The sequence below is a fragment of the Entelurus aequoreus genome, linkage group LG03 (assembly GCF_033978785.1).
Source record: "Entelurus aequoreus isolate RoL-2023_Sb linkage group LG03, RoL_Eaeq_v1.1, whole genome shotgun sequence".
Taxonomy (NCBI): Eukaryota; Metazoa; Chordata; class Actinopteri; order Syngnathiformes; family Syngnathidae; genus Entelurus; species Entelurus aequoreus.
Window position 1 is genome coordinate 10,090,106 of NC_084733.1, and position 27,350 is coordinate 10,117,455.

At 43.1% G+C, this 27,350-nt stretch overlaps 2 protein-coding genes across 2 annotated transcripts; one reads left to right on the plus strand and one right to left on the minus strand.

Annotated features, from left to right (window-relative positions):
- The first annotated feature begins 3,867 nt into the window (after positions 1-3,867).
- Positions 3,868-5,757, plus strand: LOC133644626 (uncharacterized). The gene is made up of 3 exons (XM_062039285.1): positions 3,868-3,874; positions 4,616-5,424; positions 5,522-5,757. The coding sequence occupies exons 1-3, from the start codon at positions 3,868-3,870 to the stop codon at positions 5,711-5,713; spliced, it is 1,008 nt and encodes a 335-aa protein (XP_061895269.1). The 3' UTR covers positions 5,714-5,757.
- Positions 5,758-16,550: 10,793 nt separating this feature from the next.
- LOC133644633 (C-C chemokine receptor type 6-like) lies at positions 16,551-17,747 on the minus strand. Its single transcript, XM_062039298.1, has one exon. It carries the CDS (start codon positions 17,745-17,747, stop codon positions 16,668-16,670), a length of 1,080 nt encoding a protein of 359 aa, XP_061895282.1. The 3' UTR covers positions 16,551-16,667.
- Positions 17,748-27,350: the final 9,603 nt, after the last annotated feature.

Here is a 27,350-nt window from a genome sequence, read left to right on the forward strand (position 1 = left end):
CAACAGGAAGCAATATGTGAAGGTAGGAGAACACTTGTCTACAACGCTAAATATATCTTGCGGCGTACCATAGGGATCAATACTAGGACCAAAAATCGTACATTTTTTTAATAACATTTGTAAAGTTACAAAAGTACTATCTGCAGACGACAAAATTGTGTTTTGTTCATAAGAGAACACTCAGAAGCTAATCCAAATAAAAACAGAAGAAATTAACAAATTAAAAAGGTGGAATCTTTGACTCTCATTAAAACTAAAATAATGCTATTCAGTAACAGTAGAAGAGAAAGTCAAATAGACAGAGTACATATTGAAAGGGTAAGAATAAACCAAATGTTGGGGTGTAATAATGAATGATAAAATGGAAACTGGAAATGTCATACAAAAAATATAAAGTGCAAGAACTATTTATATATAAAAATAAAGCAAAATAAGTTCTGGACAAACAAATCACTCCATATTTTCTACTGCTTGCTCGTGTTAACATATCTGAGTTATTGTGTAGAAACATGGGAAAATAACTACAAAAAAACTACAGAAGTTCACTCAAGTCACTAACCATGTTACAAAAAAGTTCAATTAGAATAATACATAATGTTGATATCAAACATTTAAACACTATTTACTGAATCCAAAATCCATCCATCCATCCATCCATTTTCTACCGCTTGTCCTTTTCGGGGTAGCGGGGGGTGCTGCAGTCTATCTCAGCTGCATTGGGGCGGAAGGCGGGGTACACCCTGGACAAGTCGCGACCTCATCACATGGCCAACACAGATAGACAGACAACATTCACACTCACATTCACACACTAGGGCCAATTTAGTGTTGCCAATCAACCTATCCCCAGGTGCATGTCTTTGGAGGTGGGAGGAAGCCGGAGTACCCGGAGGAAACCCACGCAGTCACGGGGAGAACATGCAAACTCCACACAGAAAGATTCCAAGCCCGGTATTTAACTCAGGACTACTCAAGACCTTCGTATTGTGAGGCACATGCACTAACTAACCCCTGTACCACTGTGCTGCCCTGAATCCAAAATATTGAAATTCAGTGATTTAAAGCATTTGCAAACAGCTTAAATGATGTACAAAGCAAACCATGATGTGCTACCCAAGAATGTACAACAATTCTTCTCAACAAAAGAGGAGAATTATAACTTTAGAGAAAAATCTGATTTAAAACATGCGTACGCACGTACAACACTTAAGACTTTTAGCATATCCGTATGTGGAATTCAATTATGGAATGGATTATAAATGAAATCAAACAAAGTACTAATATGATCCAGTTTTAAAAACTGTTTAAACTCTGAGTATTGACAAAGTACAAAGTAGAATCCAAAACTTTATTGAAACATGAGATACATCATATTTATCTCATAATGTGATTTTCAACTTAATTATCATTTGTTGAGTAAATTCTATATAAATGGAGAACAGGAAGTGAATACATGTGTTAGTAATTGCTACGGATTGTAAGAGAGGCAGGATTAAATAAACTCTGCTTCTTCTTACTCCTTTTCAATCATGAAATGAGAAACTGGAAATATGTGACGTATCATATTGTACCAAAACAAACTTAAACCATAACCCAAACCTGCTATACAGGTGAAACGAACCATTTTGTATTTTTAATAGAGGGTGTAGGTACACATTCTTATTTTGATTCAAGCAACCTTATTATTGAACTTGTCACGACTATATTTATTTTATCTTGTTTTTCATAATTTACATATGTAAATGACAGAAACAAATATTCTACCATTACAAAAGCCCTGGGGCCCCAAGACAACATACCCCTTACTCCTCCACTTTGACGCCCCTAAGGACAATTGATGGATAGATGACCAAACGTACTATTGTAGAATGAAAAATTAGACAATGGACACCTGGGTCATGGACTGATTGATTGATGGATGGATGGATGAGCAAAATAATGTTTGGATGAAAGATGGATGGGTGGACAGGAAGTTGGACGTGTAGACAGATGTTTTTTTAAGAATAGTAAACCATGTGACAGAAAGTAATTATTTTCATGGATCAATAGACGGTTCCATAGACAGATTATTTATTGAATTGAATAATAGCCTTGTGCCACATAATTAACCATAATTAATCATCACTATCTTTTTTCCCTCTGGTTAACTCAAAAGCCAACAAGTGCTTGAGACAATGTTGTGTTCCACAAAGTTCTAAAGGTATGAACGAAGAAGTATGTGCAAGGAGCAAATAACAACAAGTGGTTCTACTTCACAGCATATGTGGACGAACTGACAGAAGCAGTTTGGGTGACATAAAAATACAAACTTTTCATAAAAGACAAAAAGCAAAAACTGTGCAGGCAAAACATACAGCAAGGCAAGTAACCAATAAGGCTTACTGAGGACATCCAGTGGACGTAGGAGGTATTACAATAGTAATAAATGCATTGTCCATAAATGTGTGACTTTGGAATTTAAAAGAAGTTTGACTTTTTGCAGACTTCGACCAGATTGTGAACCTACTGTAAAAACTCTTTGGTATAGCATCAGTAACCTTTGACCTCACTGAATACACAAAACATCCCTATATAGCTAAGTGTAATGGAACCAAGATTTGTGTCCACATAATCCAAGTAAAAGTGATCGTTTGTGTGTACGCTGCAAATTATTTGCCACTTGCCAAGATTTTAAATGTTTTTTTCTAGAAAAGTCCCTAGTTTTAAGAGCTATTTCCTTTTTTTTTTACTAATCTTAGTTTTAGCATGAATAATTATATGTTGTCTATTCTAAATTAAACATGTTGAAATTGAAAAAATAACTATTCAAATAAGATATTTTTGGTAAGAATTTAGTATGGGGAACACATATTCACCATTAATTAGTTAAGTTAGAGTCTTCCCTCAATAACCTCAGAATTATTGTTTATTAGAAACCCTAACCCTAATCCTAACCCTTATATGTTCCTGTTACGGCTCAGACTCCTGCCAACGCCTCCCATCTCCCATCTGTCTGTGCGCTCCAGTGAGCGCACCTCGGGACACGCCCACGAACGCGCACATCCAGGAGCGCGCCGTGCGCGTCTCCGCCCCGCGGCAGACGCCAGCTGCAAACGATCACCGGCTTTCAGCACACCTGCACGTAATGAAGGACCTGCCTTGATAAGCTCTCACAACCTGCCAGGCGGCGCCGGAGTAGTAGTCTTTACCCTTGTAAGCATCCTGTATCTGGTTTGCCATCCCGCAAACTCGCTCCTCCCTGTGACTTCCATGTTTCCCTTGTTCTGATGTTCTTGTTGTCTTCCCACAGCGCTTCCCGTGTTCCCCTGTGATCCCTTGTTGTTCCCCTTGTTGTTCCCCTTGCCCCCCGGACTGCCTTTTGGATTCTCGACCTCTCGCTTGGACTTTCTTCTCTGACGCTTCTCTCTCGCCCGGATCACCTGCCTGTCCCTGGACTTCCTCGTATCTCATTCAACACTTTGGTAACACACACTTCAGTTAAATTACACACATAGTATACTCTTGTATTTTGGTCACACACTTCATTCTATAGTTTAGTTGTATTGTTATTATTATTATATATATATATATATATTTATTTATTTATTATATATATATTTATTTATTTATTATATATATATATAATAAATTAGTGAACCTTACTGCCCTCTGGTGTCTGTTTGCCGTCACCTCCCCTAGTAAACCATAACAGTATACTCCGGCCAATTGATTAGGGACCTGACGGCACAGTTCATTAGCCCCGCCCCCAGTGACTTTAGCCCCGCCCCCAGTGACAATTCCCCCCCCCCTCCGTTTTGCCCCATTCACCATGGCTTTTTCTTTTTTTCGCTTCACACCTGAGGAGTTGTCGTGTCCTGCTGAAATGTCATGGAAAGTCATGTTTAGCAGCGATATCAGCAGGGAAGAATTTACCCACCGCCTGGACACCCTTCTCCCACCCTTAGTGACTGTTCCTCAGCCAGCTAGAAGCGTCTGGCATCCGCTTTCGGAGGGGGGGGGGGATAGTACTGGTGGCTGTGCTGATGGGGTGGTGCAGCCGCACCCAGATGGGCTACCCCCGGCCAGACTAATTCCACCTATTTTTTGTTTTTCCCAGCCACAGCCACAAGCCTCCTGGCTAGCCCCTGAGCTAGCACAAGACCCATGGCTAGCCCCTGAGCTAGCACCAGTCCCTCGGCTAGCCCCTGAGCCAGCACCAGTCCCTCGGCTAGCCCCTGAGCCAGCACCAGTCCCTCAGCTAGCCCCTGAGCCAGCACCAGTCCCTCGGCTAGCCCCTGAGCTAGCACCAGCCCCTCGGCTAGCCCCTAAGCTAGCACCAGTCCCTCGGCTAGCCTCCGAGCTAGCACCAGTCCCCAGGATAGCCCCCGCATTTCCACCAGCTCCCAGGCTGATCCCCACGTCTCCTCCAGCTCCCAGGCTGGCCCCGACCACTGCACCTCGGCCGGCAGCGCCGACCTCTGCACCTCGGCCAGCTCCTCAGCTGCCCTCCTCGTCTCCGGCTATGATGACGTCTGCCGCTTCCACGCCGCCGATGACGTCTGCCGCGTCCACGCCGCCGAAGACGTCTGCCGCGTCCACGCCGCCGAAGACGTCTGCCGCGTCCACGCCGCCGAAGACGTCTGCCGCGAAGACGTCTGCCGCGTCCACACCGCCGAAGACGTCTGCCGCGTCCACGCCGCCGAAGACGACTGCCGCGTCCACGCCGCCGAAGACGTCTGCCGCGTCCACGCCGCCGAAGACGACTGCCGCGTCCACGCCGCCGAAGACGTCTGCCGCGTCCACGCCGCCGAAGACGTCTGCCGCGTCCACGCCGCCGAAGACGTCTGCCGCGTCCACGCCGCCGAAGACGTCTGCCGCTTCCACGCCGCCGAAGACGTCTGCCGCTTCCACGCCGCCGATGACGTCTGCCGCTTCCACGCCGCCGATGACGTCTCACCATGGCGCCATTACCGTCCGCCTTTCCGACGGCCAAGATGGTGGCCGTACCTTGGTCGCCCGCCTCGCCGGCCTCAGCGGCATTCTACTCGCCGCCGCCACCAGACTCGTCCCCGGTGGATTCGGGGACATTTGGGCCGGCGACCCACCACCAGTTCACCCCTCCGCCCACCCTTGACTTTTGTTTCTGTGTTTTTGTTTGTGGTACGACCAGTAGGACATCTGGAAGCTGTCCATAAGGAGGGGGGTACTGTTACGGCTCAGACTCCTGCCAACGCCTCCCATCTGTCTGTGCGCTCCAGTGAGCGCACCTCGGGACACGCCCACGAGCGCGCACATCCAGGAGCGCGCCGTGCGCGTCTCCGCCCCCCGGCAGACGCCAGCTGCAAACGATCACCGGCTTTCAGCACACCTGCACGTAATGAAGGACCTGCCTTGATAAGCTCTCACAACCTGCCAGGCGGCGCCGGAGTAGTAGTCTTTACCCTTGTAAGCATCCTGTATCTGGTTTGCCATCCCGCGAACTCGCTCCTCCCTGTGACTTCCATGTTTCCGTTGTTCTGATGTTCTTGTTGTCTTCCCGCAGCGCTTCCCGTGTTCCCCTGTGATCCCTTGTTGTTCCCCTTGTTGTTCCCCTTGCCCCCCGGACTGCCTTTTGGATTCTCGACCTCTCGCTTGGACTTTCTTCTCTGACGCTTTTCTCTCGCCCGGATCACCTGCCTGTCCCTGGACTTCCTCGTATCTCATTCAACACTTTGGTAACACACACTTCAGTTAAATTACACACATAGTATTACTTCACACTCTTGTATTTTGGTCACACACTTCATTCTATAGTTTAGTTGTATTGTTGTTATTATTATTATTACATATATATATATATATATATATATATATATATATATATATATATATATATATATATATATATATATATATATATATATATAATAAATTAGTGAACCTTACTGCCCTCTGGTGTCTGTTTGCCGTCACCTCCCCTAGTAAACCATAACAGTCCCCCTAGTGTCCAAATAACTCTAAATTAAGTCTTTGTTACTTAGAATATGTTCCCCATACTAAAGTGTTACCATTTTTTCCCCTCCACGTAGAAAATCTTGTTTAAAGAATCTGCAACATCTCGAGGATGCTTAATTTAAAAATTGATAGCTGCATATTGCTTGTTTTCAGAATAAAATACTTATTTCTATCTTAAAATTCCTGCTAATGTGTACACGTCTTAATTTAGGATGTCTTATAAGTAAAATGATCTGCCCATGCAGCTAATTAATGTCACTAGTTTTTAGTATTTCTTCCTAAAAATCCAGTCTTTTTATCTTAGCTCTTTTCTGCAGTGTATCTGTTTGTATTTGGCCCTCTTCCTGGTGATTGATAGCTTTAACTCCAATAATCTTATATTAACAATTATTCCCAAATTGAACTTCTTATTGTGACAAATGGAAATGTTTGTTGAATCTGTTCAATCAAATCCAAAAATAAATCCCAGATTTTTTTCACAAAAAGTTACGAATGACAGAGATCATTTAAAAACACGTTTGTCTTTCATTAAATAAAAAACTAGTAGATTGAAATGCTTACACTGCATCTTACTCTTAGCAAGATTTTAATTTGTATAATGTTGTTCTTTTTAGACCAGATATAAATTGTACTTTTCATGGAATAATTTTTAAAGAATTAAATTAAGAGCTCCTCTTGGGAAGCAATACTTCTGTCTTGAATACAATCCATCTGTCAACAACAATGTAGCATTGCACATTTTGCATGCAAATAAATAATGTCCAACATTGAGATCAATATAGTGCAGACTTCAAGCTTCTGTCTTGAATAACATACTTCTGTAAATAAAAATGCTGTATTAAACATTGTATCCAAATAAGTAATGAAGTAAAACATTGAGAGGACTATAGTTTGTTTCAGTAAGTGGAACGCAGCCTTTTTCATTCTCACATCTTGGCGGTGTGCAAAGCGACTGCTTAAGTGATCGCTGTAGGTCAGGGGTCGGCAACTCAATATGTTGAAAGAGCCATATTGGACCAAAATTACAAAAAACAAATCTGTCTGGAGCCGCAAAAAGTTAAAAGCCTTATGTAACTGTTATGAAGGCAACACATTAAAGGCCTACTGAAATGAATTTTTATTTATTTAAACGGGGATAGCAGATCCATTCTGTGTCATACTTGATCATTTCACGATATTGCCATATTTTTGCTGAAAGCATTTAGTAGAGAACGATGATAAATTTCGCAACTTTTGGTGGCTGATTTAAAAAAAAAAAAAAAAAAAAAAAAAAAAAAAAAAAAAAAAAAAAAAAGCCTTGCCTATACCGGAAGTAGCGTGACGTCAAAGGGTCTAGGGCTGCTCACATTTCCCCATTGTTTACAATGCAGCGAGAGAGATTCGGACCGAGAAAGCGACGATTACCCCATTAATTTGACCGAGAATGAAAGATTTGTGGATGAAGAACGTGAGAGTGAAGGACTAGAGTGCAGTGCAGGACGTATCTTTTTTCGCTCTGACCGTAACTTAGGTACAAGGGTTCATTGGATTCCACACTTCCTCTTTTTTCTATTGTGGATCACGGATTTGTATTTTAAACCACCTCGGATACTATATCCTCTTGAAAATGAGAGTCGAGAACGGGAAATGGACATTCACAGTGACTGTTATCTCCACGACAATACATCGGTGAAGCTCTTTAGCTACGGAGCTAACGTGATAGCATAGGGCTCAAATGCAGATAGAAACAAAATAAATAAACCCCTGACTGGAAGGATAGACAGAAGATGAACAATACTATTGAACCGTGGACATGTAAATACACGGTTAATAATTTCCAGCTTGGCGAAGCTTAACAATGCTGTTGCTAACGACGCCATTGAAGCTAACTTAGCTACGGAGCGGCGGCGGGCGTTGTAGCTTTCGACGATACCCCGGCCGCCATCAGAGTCGGCAAGAAACATATATTTCCCCAAAGTTACGTACGTGACATTCACATAGCAACACGCACGTACGGGCAAGCGATCAAATGTTTGAAAGCCAAAGCTGTACTCACGGTAGCGCGTCTGCTATCCAACTCAAAGTCCTCCTGGTTGTGTTGCTGTAGTTCGCCGCTAATACACCGATCGCACCTACAGCTTTCTTCTTTGCAGTCTCCATTGTTCATTAAACAAATTGCAAAATATTCACCAACACAGATGTCCAGAATACTGTGGAATTTTTCGATAAAAACAGAGCTTTTTGTATGGTGACACATTGGGTACCAATACTTCCATTGCCGCCGTGACGTCACGCGCATACGTCATCATACATAGACCTTTTCAAACGGAAGTGTGGCGGGAAATTTAAAATTGCACTTTATAAGTTGAACCGGCCGTATTGGCATGTGTTGCAATGTTAAGATTTCATCATTGATATATAAACTATCAGACTGCGTGGTCGGTAGTAGTGGGTTTCAGTAGGCCTTTAAGTAAGTGTCTCAGAGGGTGAGATAACTCCTGGTGGAAATTACTGGCTTAAAACTGCCAAAATTATAGATGTGTGTGCCCAAGTTAAAGGAAATGACAAGTTGTCTTCTTCTAATGGATTTATTACAATCTTTGCAAGCTGGGTAATGTTTGCTGTGGTCTGGAGCAACATGGCACACAATCAGAAATGCAGCTAATATTACATACAGATAATGTGTCATGAGACATGCAAATATAAATGCAATACACAGAGGACATAAGTATAGGAAATTAAATGAACTCAAACATACCTACAAACAAGGCATGATGATGCAATATGTACACACAGCTAGCCTTAATAGCATTTTAGCATTATTAGCACTCCACGCAAGTCAATAACATCAACAAAGCTCACGTTTGTGCATTCACGCACAGCATAAAACGTTTGGTGGACAAAATGAGACAACGGAGTGGCATACAACACATATTTCTGTGGCAGCGATGGAGAAAGTAGTACACGTAAACCAACTATGGTCAGTTCAAGGACTGCCAAAATTAGTAGGACAAAACGGTGCTGGCCAAATACTGTCATCAGTGAAGCATAAACACAAACATATTAAACGGTGGGCTTTCTAACAATTAGGAAGGTGTGTGTTATGTGTGTCCTCCTAGAGAAACATTATTACAACAACAAATATATTTTTCCCCCATCTTTTTCCATTTTTGGAAAAGCTCCAGGGAGCCACTCTGGCGGTGCTAAAGAGCCGCATGTGGCTCGCTGACCCCTGCTCTAGGCATTGTGCTTCTTTCTTATCATACATGGCATCATCATACATGCCTGGTGTGAATGATTCTACCTTAGTAAGGTCATTTATTAGCCCATAGTTTTTTGTTGTTGCTTGTTCGCCTCGTAGAGAATTGTATTTCCCGCACTCGGCTGGAGGCTTCGTTTTCAGATGCAGGATTAAAGGCCTACTGAAATGATTTTTTTTTATTTAAACGGGGATAGCAGATCCATTCTATGTGTCATACTTAATCATTTCGCGATATTGCCATATTTTTGCTGAAAGGATTTAGTATAGAACAACGACGATAAAGTTCGCAACTTTTGGTCTCTGATTTAAAAAAAAAGCCTTGCCCCTACCGGAAGTAGTGTGACGACACCGGAGGAAGGACTGCTCACATTTTCCTATTGTTTACACCAGCAGCGAGAGAGATTCGGACCGAGAAAGCGACGATTACCCAATTAATTTGAGCGAGGATGAAAGATTCGTGAATGAGGAACGTGAAAGTGAAGGACTAGAGTGCAGTGCAGAACATATTTTTTTTCGCTCTGACCGTAACTTAGGTACAAGCTGGCTCATTGGATTCCACACCCTCTCCTTTTTCTATTGTGGATCACAGATTTGTATTTTAAACCACCTCGGATGCTATATCCTCTTGAAAATGAGAGTCGAGAACGCGAAATGGACATTCACAATGACTTTTATCTCCACGACAATACATCGGCGAAGCTCTTTAGCTACTGAGCTAACGTGATATCATCGGGCTTTACCTGCATATAGAAACAAAACAAATAAGTCCCTGACTGGAAGGATAGACAGAAGATCAACAATACTACCAAACTCTGGACATGTAACTACACAGTTAATGCTTTCCAGCTTGGCGAAGCTTAGCAATGCTGTTGCTAACGACGCCATTGAAGCTAACTTAGCTACGGAACCTCGACAGAGCTATGCTAAAAACATTAGCTCTGCACCTACGCCAGCTCTCATCTGCTCATCACGACCCGTGCTCACCTGCGTTCCAGCGATTGACGGTACGACGAAGGACTTCACCCGATCACCGATGCGGTTGGCGGCCCGGAGACGGAGGAAGTCAAGGTGAGGTCGTTCGGCTAGCGCGTCTGCTATCCTCAAAGTCCTCCAGGTTGTGTTGCTGCAGCCAGCCGCTAATACACCGATCCCACCTACAGCTTTCTTCTTTGCAGTCTCCATTGTTCATTAAACAAATTGCAAAAGATTCACCAACACAGATGTCCAGAATACTGTGGAATTTTGGGATGAAAACAGAGCTTTTTTGTATTGGATTCAATGGGTCCGATTACTTCCGTATCAACCGTTGACGTCACACGCATACGTCATCATATCTAGACGTTTTCAACCGGAAGTGTGGCGGGAAATTTAAAATTGCACTTTATAAGTTAACCCGGCCGTATTGGCATGTGTTGCAATGTTAAGATTTCATCATTGATATATAAACTATCAGACTGCGTGGTCGTAGTAGTGGGTTTCAGTAGGCCTTTACGTTAGTTGTGCGGATGCCTTTTTGAAACAAACTTTGTATCGTGCAGTCATTTGTTCCATGCGAGTTGTCGCAAAACCAAACTACTGACAAAACTTTTCTTTTCTTTGGAACAAGCGTCTCACGCTCGTTAGCGTTAGCACTGGCCATGTTTTGCTATGTGTGCCGCTAAGGAATTAAGGGGGCGGCACGAGCCATGGAAGCTCCTGAGGGGCAAAGAGTATGCTGGTCTTCAACAAAAAACTTGAATATATCGATAAAATCCATATATCGCCCATGCCTAAAATCAGTATTGCTAACACATAGGGGCAGGGACGTGCACATGATTATAGAGGGGCAGGGGCTCAAAGTCAGAAAAGGGCAGGGATTTTTTTTTTGGTCCTTTACACATTATGGAAATTAATGTAAAATTAAATTTGCTAATAGGAAGCTAACTACTTAGCTGTGTGTCCTTTGTAGGTAAAAGTGATTGCCATTTCTTTTGTGTCAACAAATTATTGTCATAATGAGTTAATTCACATTATCATAGGCTTGGAAGACATGAAAAGCAACAAAACACTGGTTTATTATTAGGCTATTTATTGTTAAAGATAAGCACTTTAATATTGAACATTGAACAGTGCAACATGAACTTTGAAAAAAAATAATAACAAATACCCAAATGGAAAAAACTTCAATGTGAAAATCTGTCCTTCTTCCCTTAACTTGATGAAAACACCATCAAGTTGTAACTTATGGTCTTTCTCAGTTAATGCTCAGACTAAACAACTGAAACGCAATACAGGGCCAAAAATATGGACCAGGGGCCAGTAGAGGGCTGTATCCTTTCTTTTTTTGGCATTGTGCTGCAGGCATAATCAACATGAATCAAGTTTAAACACAGATGGTAATATTCCTAACAGATAACCTACATCTTATATCCCCAGAATGCTGAAATTATTATTATTATTAATAATAATTATTATTATTATTACTATTATTATCATTATTATTATTATTATTATTATTGTTATTATCATTGTTATAATTATTATTATTATTATTTTGTTAACCCACACAGTAATAGCAAAGTCACAATAAACTTTATATCTAAAACTCTACTGTGAGAAAAATGTGATCCGCCGTAAACACAGTGCATTTTATTTTGAAAATTAACCCGGTGGTTTATTTTGTATTTTGTACATTACTTCCTGTCCCGCACGATCCGCTCTGCTCTGTGCGGACTTGATGTGCCGTGCTCAATTGATGCGCCTTGCTCGGACGTCCGGCAAAAACAGAAGCTGACACATTGAATAATAGAATAATACAGCGTTTTTCTGAAATATTACCCATATTAGATGCTGAATAAGTGGACGGCGACGAGACCATAACATAACTCACAGGTTGAAGTTGCTCCACTGTCACGTCTCAGGGGCGCAGTTGGCTCTCTCTCTCTCTCTCTCTCTCTCTGGCGAAAGCGGCAGGCTCAAACAACCCGGTATTACAAGAAAACGTGGAGTTTTTGTACCGCTGTTTTTTTTGTTTTGTTTTTTTTGTACATCCCTGACAGGAATTTATTAATGTTGTTTAAAGAAAAAGAAAAAAGGAAGAAAAAAAAACACACAGGCAGAGGGCACTTTTCAAGACGAGGCAAAAAAGGGCAGGGGCTCGAGCACCCATAGGGCCCTATGTGTGCACGTGCCTGCATAGGGGTGTCCCAATACAGCTGTTTTACTTCAATATAATACTGATATTGGGGCCTTGAATAATGGCCTATATACATAGTATTAGGATTCCATTTCATACATACTTTTATTAATTGTGTAGTGTGGAATGTTACAAAAGGTTTTTACAAGTGAAATTAGTCAAACACTAACCTATTTACTATTAACCATCTGTAATGGACCTCTGCTGTCATAAGTAAGTTGAAATGCATTGGCATTTGTGTTCAGCGACACCTAGTGGCCACAATTCAGTAAGCTAAGCTTGTGATAATAAATTGAATGAAGCCGACACGTTTGTTACTGGATATTTTCTAATACAATACTGCCTCAGATACTTTGTAAATGTGAGTAATATGTAACTATAGTTATTTGATACTTGTTTATATTGACAAATGTTGGGTTTAGACTGCAATATTAATCAATAAAGGACACTTATTATGGATGTATAGCTTGTGTGCTATTATGTGCTTAGCTGTTGTGTCGCTGCTATTTCCTTGTAGCCAAAATAAGCCGATGTCATCCGTAACTTGTCTTTTGCTGATATTGGACAAATAGCCCATATTGATATCGAAATGGGACACGCCGATGATAGTGTAGGTATATTTTTGGTTAAAACATTTTTATTTTGAAAGTAGGGCTGCAAATAACGATTAATTTGATAATCGATTAATCCGTCGATTACTGCTTCGATTAATCTGTCGATTATTACTCCGATTAATCGATTGATAATCGGATAAAAGAGACAAACTACATTTCTATCCTTTCCAGTATTTTATTGGGAAAAAAATGCATACTGGCACCATACTTATTTTGATTATTGTTTCTCAGCTGTTTTTACATGTTGCAGTTTATAAATAAAGGTTTATTTAAAAAAAACAAAAAAACATTTTTTTACATGCGCACAGCCTAGATCCAACGAATCGATGACTAAATTAATCGCCAACTATTTTTATAATCGATTTTAATCGAAGCGGTAGAAAATGGATGGATGGAGTTGTTGCAGCCCTATTTGAGAGTGACAAAAAGCACCTTTAACAAGACGTTACATTTGATATAGCGAATGCATGATATACTTTGTGTTACGTACAGCGGGGGAAGGAGACGACACAACGGCAGGGATCAGTTCAATAGGTTTATTGAACCTGATTAAATGTCGGGGTGTGTATGCTACTCTACATGAATGGTGCAAGACGATGTGAAGAATTAACAATGTTAATGTTACCAGAGGTTGTTGTTTGTGCGTGTCGGATGAACCCTTCGACAGTCCAGAGGGGCAAGGCAAGAAGGCAGTCCGTGGGCAAGCGAGAGGTTGGGGGCTGGAGAGAGGCGACGAGGTCCGTGTCCAAGCGGGGGTCGAGTATCGAGGGAAGCAGTCCGATGTCCGGTGGGAAGTCGAGGCGCACAGCTCGATCACAGGATATAGAGGTAATACTGCGAGGAACACAGAGGATATACCACACGGGCAGAGGGAAAGCACAGAGAGAGCAGGTACAAGGAGGGAAGCCAGAGACGGGATGCTTACTACAAGAGCGAACTACGTTCCGGCACTGGATCTTCGGGTTCGCTGGTCTTTATGCCGTCTGCCCTCATCAGACCCAGGTGCGCTGATTGCTGATTGCCCGCAGCCGTGCAGGCGCGTGGCCGCGATGCGGGAAGAGCGAGCAGGGGCGTGTCCCGGCGCGCTTCTAGCGAAGCTGCCGGCTGCGCTTGCAGCAGATGACATGCGGCATTGAGCATGCGCCGTGACGGGATTGCCTTTTCTTTAAAATAATTTTGTAGTCATACAGAGTTTACAGAATTTTTAATGCAATTATAATAATACAAGCTACAATTCAATAAGGACATCAATACAAATCAAATATGGAAAATGAAGAAAAGTATAAAAAACAACCAAAGAGAGAACTTATACAGTACATACAGTGCATCCAAAGTGTATTCACAGCGCTTTACTTTTTCCACTTCTTATGTTACAGTCTTATTCCAAAATACCCCAATACCCCATAATAACAACATAATAAAGGTTTTTTCATACATTTTGTAAAATTATCAAAAAAATTAAAAATTACATGTTGATGCACCTCCAACAGCAATTACAGCCTCAAGTCTTTTTGAATATGATGCCATAAGCTTGGCACACCTATCTTTGAGCACTTTCCTCTTTGCAGCACCTCTCAAGCTCCATCAGGTTGGATGGGAAGTGTTGGTTTTCATCCAGCATGTCTCTGTACATTGCTGCATTCATCTGACGTATGCATTGACCTGATCACAGACTGTCTAACAACCAACGCCGTCTTTCAGGTAACCATCCACGATTAAGGTGATTAATCTGCTTTCATACATGATGAGTGCGGTAATCTTTTGAGATTAATCACATGAGTTAACTTGAACAGCACTAATATTTTTATACAGGTGGAGCATGTTGCCTTCGCTGACATTTGTACTGTAGAGTTGGGCGATATACGACATAAATAGTATACATTTGCCCAACGATAGAGCTTTTAATACTATCGTTATATCGTGATAATGCAGGTTGATGACACATTCTAGCTGTGTCCTGCAAATTTGACACTGACAAGCGAACGAACACGTCCTCAATGCACTGTAGCGTCCTTGCCAGCTACTGTAGCTAGCGGCTAATTTCCCTCCACACTGTGAAGGTGCTTCTAATTCAGCAATTCTCGCCTCCATGGCGGCAAATAAACTAAGTCAATATGTAACTGCTAACCACAAGCTGGAGCTCTTGAATGTAAACAGAGGTGGGCGATACAAACAGTAACAATACACAGTATAGTATCAGGTCAGGTATCAGTTCGATACTGGTGGTTAAATTGCTTTAAGGGCAAAAAACAGATTATTTAAATCTTTCAATTAGGAGCTTTCTTAACTTGTTTTGATATGATTATATCATCAATTATACAGCAAATAGTACAAAACCCAAAACTAGTGAAGTTGGCAAGTTGTGTAAATCGTAAATAAAAACAAAATACAATGATTTGCTAATCCTTTTCGATTTATATTCAATTGAATAGACTGCAAAGACAAGATATTTACTGTTCGAACTGGAAATCGTTGTTATTTTTTGCAAATATTAGCTCATTTGGAACTTGATGCCTGCAACATGTTTCAAAAAAGCTGGCACAAGTGGCAAGAAAGACTGATAAAGTTGAGGAATGCTCATCAAACACTTATTTGGAACATCCCACAGGTGAACAGGCAAATTGGTAACACGTGGGTGCCATGATTGGGTATAAAAGCAGCTTCCATGAAATGCTCAGTCATTCACAAACAAGGATGGGGCGAGGGTCACCACTTTGTGAACAAATGAGTGAGCAAATTGTTGAACAGTTTAAGAACAACATTTCTCAACAAACTATTGCAAGGAATTTAGGGATTTCCCCATCTATGGTCCGTAATATCATTAAAAGTTTCAGAGAATCTGGAGAAATCACTGCACGTAAGCGATGATATTACAGACCTTCGATCCCTCAGGCGGTACTGCATCAAAAAGCGACATCAGTGTGTAAAGGATATCACCACATGGGCTCAGGAACACTTCAGAAAACCACTGTCAGTAACTACAGTCCGTCGCTACATCTGTAAGTGCAAGTTAAAACTCTACTATGCAAAACGAAAGCCATTTATCAACAACACCCAGAAACGCCGCCGGCTTCGCTTAGTGCTCAAGGCATGGGTAACTTACACATCTGTGAAGGCACCATTAATGCTAAAAGGTACATACAGGTTTTGGAGCAACATGTGTTGCCATCTAAGCAACTTTACAATTTCTGTAAAGCTTCAAAAATTGGTCTCCACAGTTCCCAAATGTTTACTGAGTGTTGTTAAAAGGAAAGGCCATGTAACACAGTGGTAAAAAATGCCCCTGTGCCAACTTTTTTGCAATGTGTTGCTGCCATTAAATTCTAAGTTAATGATTATTTGCTAAAAAAAAATCCAGTTTCTCAGTTTTAACATTAAATATATTGTCTTTGCAGTCTATTCAATTGAATCAAAGTTGAGAAGGATTTGCAAATCATGGTATTCTGTTTTTATTTACGAATTACACAACGTGCCAACTTCACTGGTTTTGGGTTTTGTAGATGGTGATATGGTGTATGTCCTTACCGCAGGAGGCTGCAAATATATCTTGATATACTGTAGATTTTAGGTCATATTGCACATTCCTATTGTACAATACGTGCACACATTTAGCTGCACTTTCACTACGACAACAATACTTTCCGTATTTTTTCCAACGGAGTAATCATACAGTAAAGGATGAGAAGTTGTTGGATCCTTCTGAAGTCTTAAAGCCCAGTACAGACACAGATATAGACATGCCACGCGAAGGGCGGGCCGAGTAAGTGCATTTTTTACCAAAGCACCACAGGTCCTTAAATATTTGCCTGAAGTGGGTCCTAAACTTGGAGCCAGTGAAGGCGTAGAGGATGGGATTAAGACAGCAATGCAGGTAGGCGACACCTTTGGACACGGCCAGAACTTGGAGTTTGAGCTTTTCTCCTTCACAGCTTCTCTCTTTAAAGAGAGAGAGCGTGTGGTTGAGCAAGGCCACGTTGTACGGCAGGTGGCACGCAATGAAGACGACGACCACCACCACAACCACTCGGATGGCCTTGTGCCTCTGGCTGCTCTGCGCTCGGATCAACGTGAGCGTGATGCAGGAGTAGCACAGCATCATCACCACGAGGGGCAGCACGAAGCCGATGGCCATTTGCAGGCTGGGAATGAGCACTTTGATGAGCTTGGCTTTGCTATCTGCGCTAAAAGACAGCTGACACACCACGTCCTCGGCCCCCGGGCCGTCCTCTTCCACGCGCTTGGTATAAATGAGCGTGGGCGCGGTTAACGCCGCGGCGCAAACCCACACAGAAGAGCAGATGACGCGGCTGTAGATCAAAGAGCCGGAGCGGGCGCCGAAAGAGCGTCTGGCCTGCACGATGGCAATGTAACGATCGCCGCTGATGCACGCCAGCAGGAGCATCCCGCTGTACAGGTTGATGCTGTATGCTGACCTCAGCACTTTGCAGGCCACAGCACCCATCGGCCAACTGTGCTGCTCGTTGTATATGATGAAAGGCAAGGCCAGCACGAAGGTCAGGTCGGCCACGGCCACATTGACCAGGTAAACATCTGTCATGGTCTTGATCTTCTTGTAGAATATGTACGTGACCACCACCAGGATGTTGCCCACCAGGCCCAAGGCGCAGATGAGGGAGTGCAGGTAAGTTTGAGTGAGGACGTTTGCAGGGTTTAGACCCAAGTGGCAAGGACTAAAATCTTCAGTGCCGTAATAATAATCATCGTCTGAAGTCTCTGTAGACATTTTGTCAACGCTGTAGAAGAAACAACATTTTAATACATTGAAAAAAGACATTGAAAGAAACATAACTCACAAAAATACATGGATTGTATGTTTGAGAAATGTTATGTATCTGGACCTATTTGGATTTTAGTTGAATACCCTCTCAGAATATACTGTTTATAACGCCACAATTAGGGCTGCGAATCTTTGGGTGTCCCACGATTCGATTCAATATCGATTCTTGGGGACACAATTCGATTCAAAATCTTTTTTTTTTTCGATTCAACGCGATTCTCGATTCAAAAACGATATTTTCCTGATTCAAAACGATTCTGTATTCATTCAATACATAGGATTTCAGCAGGATCTACCCCAGTCTGCTGACATGCAGGCAGAGTAGTAGATTTTTGTAAAAGGCTTTTATAATTGTAAAGGACAATGTTTTATCAACTGATTGCAATAATGTAAATTTGTTTTAACTATTAAATGAACCAAAAATATGACTTATTTTATCTTTGTGAAAATATTGGACACAGTGTGTTGTCAAGCTTATGAGATGCGATGCAAGTGTAAGCCACTGTGACACTATTGTTCTTTTTTATTTATTTTTATAAATGTCTAATGATAATGTCAATGAGGGATTTTTAATCACTGCTATGTTGAAATTGTAACTAATATTGATACTGTTGTTGATAATATTCATTTTTGTTTCATTACTTTTGGTTTGTTCTGTGTCGTGTTTGTGTCTCCTCTCAATTGCTCTGTTTATTGCAGTTCTGAGTGTTGCTGGGTCGGGTTTGGTTTTGGAATTGGATTGCGTTGTTATGGTATTGCTGTGTATTGTTTTGTTGGATTGATTAATTTAAAAAAAAAAAGAAAAAGAAAAAAATATATGAAAAAAAAAAATAATAATAATAATGAGAATGAGAAAATGAGAACCGATTCTGAATCGCACAACGTGAGAATCGCGATTCTATTTCGAATCAATTTTTCCCCACACCCCTAGTCACAATGGTGAGGTACAGTTTAGTTAGGTCATTATTTAGTAGCCTTCTAACTCTATACTCCATTTATGTATTATAATTATATATATATAACTTGGTTTTGTGATGGTGCTAATTCAAAACGCTCAAATCAACTTTGCCTTCACACTCACTTTCTTCCTTTCCTTTGTTGGAAAAACAAAGTTATGTCGATCTCTAGCTATAAGCTAATGCTAGCAAGTAAGACTAGGGCCGATATTCCTAAAGATTTTGAGAATCTTCTCGTAGAGCTCCAGACTTAACCCAAAAATTCCAAGCAAGGAATCTTAGCTTAGGAGTGATTCCAGAACATTCTCAAGAAGATTCTGAGCAAGGAATGTACAGACACTCCAATCTTAGTGAGGTGTGGTTGACCCCTTTCCTAGGTATGAGTTTGGTTGATCCTAAAATCTCGATAAAAAACATATACTTTTGGTGATAATGGGCAAAAGATGGACCCTCAAATCGATAAACTTAATCATAGAATCTAATCTCATGAAAACTGTGTAAATAATTGTTCACATAAGAGAAAATATCTCTTAAATGGAGGTTCACTGTGACATTTGTTAAAGCAACTAATGGCGGGGATTCTTGTAACTTAAAGCATAACAATTACTCGAGAGACACCTCATCTCAAAACAGTGTTGAACATACATATTTATGATGTGTATATATACGTTAGGTCAGGAAAAAACACAGAGACTATATCATCCCTACAAGCCTGTTTCACAGGGAAGTCTGCGAAACAGGCTTGTAGAGATGATATAGCCTCTGTTTTTTCCTGACCTAACGTATATCCCGCTCTACACCGGTATATATATATATATATATATATATATATATATATATATATATATATATATATATATATATATATATATATATATATATATATATATATATATATATATATATATATATATATATATATATAGTCGTGCTCATAAGTTTACATACCCTGGGAGAATGTATGATTTCTTGGCCATTCTTCAGAGAATATGAATGATAACACAAAAACCTTTCTTCCACTCATGCTTAATGGTTGTGTGAAGCTATGTATTGGCAAACAACTGTGTTTACTCTTTTTAAATCGAAATGACAAAAGAAAGTACCCAAATGACCCTGATCAAAAGTTTACATACCCCAGTGACTTTGATCTGATAACATGCACAAAAGTTGACACAAACAGGTTTGAATGGCTAATCAAGGTTCCAATCCTCACCTGTGACATGTTTGTTTGTAATTAATGTGTGTGTATAAAAGGTCAGTGAGTTTCTGGGCTTCATCTTTCATCCAGTGCTGCACAGATGTTTCTGGATTCTGAGTCATGAGGAAGGCAAAAGAATTGTCAAAGGATCTGCGAGAAAAAGTAATTGAACTGCATAAAACAGGAAAGGGGTATAAAAAGATATACAAGGAATTGAGAATGCCAATCAGCAGTGTTCAAACGCTGATTAAAAAGTAGAAAATGAGGGATTCAGGTAGACCAGCAAAGTTTTCAGCCACAACTGCCAGGAAAATTGTTCGAGATGCAAAAAAAAATCCACAAATAACTTCAGCTGAAATACAGGACTCTCTGAAAAATTGTGGTGTGGCTGTTTTAAGATGCACAATAAGGAGGCACTTGAAGAAAAATGGGCTGCATGGTCGAGTCGCCAGAAGAAAGCCATCACTCCAAATTACTTTGTTCCAGAAGTTTTGAGGCTTGTCTCTGTGCTGTTTGGCGTAATGTAAGCGGGATACTTTGTGACATTTGTGAAGAAATGGCTATCTTCTGGCGACTCGACCATGCAGCCCATTTTTCTTCAAGTGCCTTTAGTTTCTTCCAATGAGGTTAGCTAATTTTACTTGTTTTGGAAAGTCTTGACAAGCCAAATGTTCTTGTTCTATTGGCAGATCATTTTGCTTAGTTCAAATAAAATACCCCTAATTTTTGTATTTTTGTTCTTGTTTTTGAACACTGACTTTTTGCAGTGTAGGTAGTTCCAATGATTAAAGGCCTACTGAAACCCACTACTACCGACCACGCAGTCTGATAGTTTATACATCAATGATGAAATCTTAACATTGCAACACATGCCAATACGGCTGGGTTAACTTATAAAGTGCAATTTTAAATTTCCCGCTAAACTTCCGGTTGAAAACGTCTATGTATGATGACGTATGCGCGTGACGTCAATCGTTGAAACGGAAGTATGCGGACACATTGAATCCAATACAAAAAGCTCTGTTTTCATCTCAAAATTCCACAGTATTCTGGACATCTGTGCTGGTGAATCTTTTGCAATTTGTTTAATGAACAATGAAGACTGCAAAGAAGAAAGTTGTAGGTGGGATCGGTGTATTAGCGGCTGGCTGCAGCAACACAAACAGGAGGACTTTGAGGTGGATAGCAGACGCGCTATCCGACGCTAGCCACCGACTGCATCGGTGATCAGGTGAAGTCCTTCGTCGCACCGTCGATCGCAAGTGAGCACAGGTGTTGATGGATAGCTAATGTTTTTAGCATAGCTCTGTGAGGTCCCGTTGCTAAGTTAGCTTCAATGGCGTCATTAACAACAGCATTGTTAACCTTTGCCAGGCTGGAAAGCATTAACCGTGTATTTACAGGTCCATGGTTTAATAGTATTGTTGATTTTCTGTCTATCCTTCCAGTCGGGGGCTTATTTCTTTTGTTTCTATATGCAGTTAAGCCAAAGTTAAGCTAAAGTGTTTCGCCGATGTATTGTCGTGGAGATAAAAGTCACTGTGAATGTCCATTTTGCATTCTCGACTCTCATTTTCAAGAGGATATAGTATCCGAGGTGGTTTAAAATACAAATCCGTGATCCACAATAGAAAAAGGAGAGAGTGTGGAATCCAATGAGCCAGCTTGTACCTAAATTACGGTCAGAGCGAAAAAAGATACGTCCTGCACTGCACTCTAGTCCTTCACTCTCACATTCCTCATCCATGAATCTTTCATCCTCGCTCAAATGAATGGGGTAATCGTCGCTTTCTCGGTCCGAATCGCTCTCGCTGCATTGAGAACAATGGGGAAATGTGAGGAGCCTTTCAACCTTTGACGTCACGCTACTTCCGGTACAGGCAAGGCTTTTTTTATCAGCGACCAAAAGTTGCGAACTTTATCGTCGATGTTCTCTACTAAATCCTTTCAGCAAAAATATGGCAATATCGCGAAATGATCAAGTATGACACATAGAATGGATCTGCTATCCCCTTTTGAATAAAAAAAAATTCATTTCAGTAGGCCTTTAGTGTTCTTCAGCACAAAGATGCCCCACAAAAGTTCCTGCATTTCGAAAGCTCCTTTTTTTCTTTTTTCTCTCAGTTGTCAAGTTTGTTGTAATAGAAATAAACAAGAAATAAGAAATAAACAAGTTGCTGCACATATTCCAATGGTGGTCGTGTGCTTGAAAAATACGTTTTAGGAACTCCCCCAACTGTGTTCAACCAACCAGCGATTGACAGCACAGCCCACCCCCGAAGAGTTTCTGGGTAGGTTGGAAAAGTCCCACCTAGCTAGGAAGAACTCCGAAAGGTTCCTGAAGAACTATATCTACCCGGGTAGTTTTTAGTGGAAATACAGGGTGGACTTTATTTTCCCGGTTAAGTGTTAAAGTTTCTGAAAAAGTTGCGGTGGAAAAGGGCCTCATATTTCACTAGTCATCGAGTAACCCCAAGTTTTAGGGGTTCTTAACCATTTTAGAGTCACTGACCCCTTTTTGGAATCTTGTGACCCTCCCATGAAACATGTGCTTACCAAATCTTGCATGCAATGAAATTAATCTGTTGAAATTTAACTACATTGACTCATTTATTTCTGGGGGGAATTTCACTTCAATTAATCATAACCACTATGATGTAGGCTTTCAGGGCCTCAACAACATGCCTAAGGCTATGTCTACACTAAGCCAGATAACTGTTACAGGGTGATTGTATTGACATACTGCGCCACCCTGTGGCAGCCACGGTGACCTCACCTATAACATATCCCTGCGTCACGTGTGTTTACCTCCGTTGTACTTCCTGCATGCAGCCTGAATACACGGTACTGAGACACAGCAGGACTCTTGTCATCTTTATAATGCACCGCACCATATAACATGGTGTCAGAAGTCCGACCAGGACCCGATTATGCCCCACATTCTGTCCGTCGCTGAGACAGTGTGCGTTTATTTGTTTTGGTGAGTTTTAGCAGTTTCAGTTAGCCTGTTAGCTTTAGCACCGCGTTGGTATAATGGCTTCCAACATCCCGCCTCCGGAGCCCATGAAGATGGCTGGGGACACTCACGGCAACTGGAAAAACTTCCGAGCAGAGTTTGAGGATTATCTGCTGGCGACCGGGCTCAATGAGAAGGAGAAGCCCGTCCAAACAGCGGCGCTGAGACGGCTAATGGGGAACGACTGCCTCCATGTTTACAAATACAACCTGGGACTCACTGCCGACCAACAGAAAGATGCCGGTGCTATTCTGGAGGCACTGGAGGGATACTTTACCTCCACGAAGAACGTCACATTCGAGAGGTACGTTTTTGGAAACTTAAAGCAAGAGGAAGGAGAACTCATACATGCTTTTGTTACAAGGCTGAGAGAAAAGTCTGCCTCTTGTGAATACGGAGCTATAAAAGATGAACTCATAAAGGACAAGCTAGTCCTTGGCATTGCTGATGAGGGCGCCAGACGTCGTTTGCTAAGAGAAAATGATCTCAAATTGGATCAGGCAATCATGATCTGCCGTGCAGCCGAGGTCATGGACAATAAATTAAAGACTATGTCACTGGGCAACTCTGGGCCTGGAGAGAGCATCAATGCCACGCAGGGGGGACAAAGATATGGACGCAGGTCTGCCGGTAGGCCATCTGAGCCCACCAACATCAGTCCACAGCTCCAGGGCATGAGAGACACAGTGGAATGCAAGTACTGTGGCACAAGGCACAAACGTGGGCGAGACCAGTGCCCTGCATTTGGTAAATCCTGCCGCTCTTGTGGCACTGCCAACCATTTTGCCAAAGTATGCATGAAGAGGGGTCAGCACGCACGCCAGTTGAACACTGTGGATGACCCGTCGACAGGGGAACAGGAGGACATTGATGGAGATGAGAGAGATGTGTACACAGCAGAGAGCGTGGGAGCAGTGAACACGCAAGGGAAGAAGTGGTTTGTCAATCTGCCACTGCAACAGGGGGTCCAGAGGTGCCAGCTCGACTCTGGAGCCACCTGCAATGTGATTAGCATGAAGGACAAGATGAGACTGGCGCCCAGAACGCCTCTTCAGAAGAGTCTCACCAGATTGAAGCTGTACAACAGTGAGTGGATGAACTCGCTGGGGTTGTACAGCACACAGTGTGTCATTAGGGGCAGAACACACAAGCTGGACTTTGAGGTTGTGCGTACAGGCCAGAGGCCCTTGCTTTCAGGGGAGACATGTGAGAGACTGGGTCTGATACGATTCACCATTCCTGAGGAGCTAAATAAAGTGGAACACTGCAGGATGGGAGACCTGACCAAAGAGCGTCTCATCAACACATACCACGACGTGTTCACCAGCCCAGTTGAGTCCCTGCCTGGTGATGTTCACTTTGAGCTGGACAGCAGCGTGGCGCCTGTGCAGTGTGCCCCCAGGAATGTTCCAGTGGCCCTCAAGGCAGCTGTTAAAGCACAGCTCGATCAATACGAAAAGGATGGACATTTAACCACAGTCACACAGCCCACAGACTGGATCAGCAATCTGGTCATAGTGAAAAAAACGGATAAATTGAGACTATGCATTGACCCAAAGCCACTCAACCGAGCCCTGAAACGGTCCCACTACCTCATGCCCACTTTAGATGACGTGTTGTACAAGCTGCCAAAGGCGCGTATATTCACGCTGGTGGATGCGCGTGATGCATTCCTGCAGTGCCGACTGGATGAGGAGAGTAGCCTGATGACAACGTTCTGGACACCATGGGGCAGAAAACGGTGGCTGAAGCTCCCTTTTGGTGTGTCAGTGGCTCCGGAACTGTACCAGAGAAAGCAACATGAGCTCCTAGCTGGATTAACTGGGATTGAGCCCATAGCCGATGATATCCTCATAGTTGGCTGCGGGGATACGGACGATGAGGCCAACCGCGACCACGACACAAACCTAATTTCCCTAATGGACAGATGCAGAGAAGTTAAGCTCAGGCTGAGCCTGAAAAAGTTGCAGTTCCGAGTGAAGGAGGTCCGTTTCCACGGCCACATACTGTCTGAAGAGGGCCTCAAGGCTGACCCTGACAAGGTCAGGGCGGTTCTGGACATGCCGAACCCCACAGACGCTAAAAGGGTCCAGCGGTGTGTTGGCTTTGTGAACTATCTTTCCAGATTTATGCCCCGCCTGTCAGAGGTATGTGAACCATTGAGGAGGCTGCTAGAAAAAGACGTGACGTGGCACTGGCTGCCAAAACATGATGCTGCCATGAAGGAAATGAAGACACTGGTCACAGCAGTACCGGTCCTACGTTATTATGACGCCATCAAGCCAGTCACCATACAGAGCGACTCCAGTCAGACAGGTCTGGGCTGCTGTCTGCTACAGGAAGGGCAGCCTGTCACTTTTTCCTCCCGCGCCCTGACCCAGACGGAACAAAACTACGCACAGATAGAAAAGGAGTGCCTGAGCATCGTGTTCGCCTGTCAACGCTTCCACTACTACCTATATGGACGGGGTGATGTGACAGCAGAGACCGACCACCGCCCTTTAGTGTCCATCTTCAGTAAGCCCCTCCTCAGCGCGCCCAAGCGCCTACAGAGCATGCTCCTGACACTTCAGAATTACTGCCTTACGGTGGTGTACAAGCCAGGCCCTGAAATGTACATAAGTGACACGCTTTGTAGAGCCACCACCCCGCCACGGAAAACAGACACACTGTACCGACGAGAAATGGTCTGCAGCATGCAACAGGAGCAGTGTGACGCAGCGGCCATTCAGCAGGCAGACTACCTCAATGTCAGTAGCCAACGCTTGGCACAGATTCGAGCACACACAGAGGAGGATGTGTGTCTCCAAACGCTCAAGGCAGTCGTACTGCAGGGATGGCCAGAACACAAAGAGGAGGCCCCCGTACTCATCAGGGACTACTGGGCCATCAGAGATTAAATAAGCGCACAGGATGGCGTGCTTTTCAAGAGCCAGCGCGTCATCATTCCAAAAGCCATACTTCCGGAAATGCTGAGGAGGATCCACTACAATCATGTGGGTGGTGAAGCATGCTACAGACATGCCCGCGATACATTGTACTGGCCCGTCATGCAAGGGGAAGTCAAAGACTATGTACAGCAGTGCTCTGTGTGTAACGAGTATGCGCACGAACAACAAAAAGAGACCATGATGTCACACCCGCTCCCTACACGTCCATGGCAGCTGGTAAGCATGGACTTGTACAGCTACGCAGCACAGAACTTTTTGCTCGTGGTGGACCACTACTCTGACTTCTGGGAGATCGACCTGCTCCCTGACTTGTCGGCCGACACCACAATCCGACGAATCAAGGCACAGTTTGCACGTTATGGCGTCCCGGACAGAGCCATTTCAGATGGGGGAAGCCAGTTTGCGTGTAGTGAATTCCGGGCATTTGCAAGGGAGTGGGGCTTCGAACATGTCATGTCCTCACCGCGGCACCCAAAAGCTTATGGCAAAGCAGAGTCAGCAGTAAAGATTGTGAAAGGCTTGTGCAAAAAGGCGGACCGTGCCAAAGAGGACCCCTGGAAGGCATTTCTGCATTGGCGAAACACGCCCACTGAGGGCATAAATTGCAGCCCAGCACAGCAACTCATGTCACGAAGGCTAAAAACACTTCTTCCGGTGGCCGACCAGCTCCTTGCACCTCAGGTCATCACAGGGGTTTCCGACAAGCTGAGGGGGAAGCATCAGGCGGCGAAGTTAGTGTATGACAAATCGGCGAGGGATCTGCCGGACTTGAACGTCGGCCAGCCCGTCAGAATGAAGCCGCTCCCGGGAGACAGGACGGGCAGATGGAGGAGAGGGGTGTGCCTGCAGCAGTTGGGACTCCGGTCCTATCTGGTCGACGTAGAGGGGACCACATATCGACGCAACAGAATTGATCTTCGACCGGCCGAGGCAACCCCTGCCCAACCGCTGGCTCGACCAGAATTGACCCCAGAACAGCCTGCGAGTGGAGGTGGCAACAGAGACAGTGTTGGCGGTGCTGGGGGGTCTCCAAGGTCTTCACCAGCCCCAAGGTCACCGCCGTCTTCTCCGCAGGCCAGAGACACACCGCGCCGTGTGCTACAGGGCCGGACTTTCTCCCGGAGTGGGAGGCTGATTAAGCCTCCTGACAGACTTGACCTCTGAGGTCACACAAGGACTGTGCCACGCACACACGCACACACACACACACACACACACATACACATACACACACACACACTGACATACACTCGAATAAAACATGCATGGACTGTTTGCACTTTCAAACACACATGGGCTGTGAATTTTGTTGAAAAAAAAAAAAAAAAAAGGAAGTGAGTGTTGTAACAATCCAAAAAAAAAGAGATGTTCTGATTGATGGTGATTTGATGACAGGTGTGTTCTTATCCTGCTACTATGTAGTGTTAT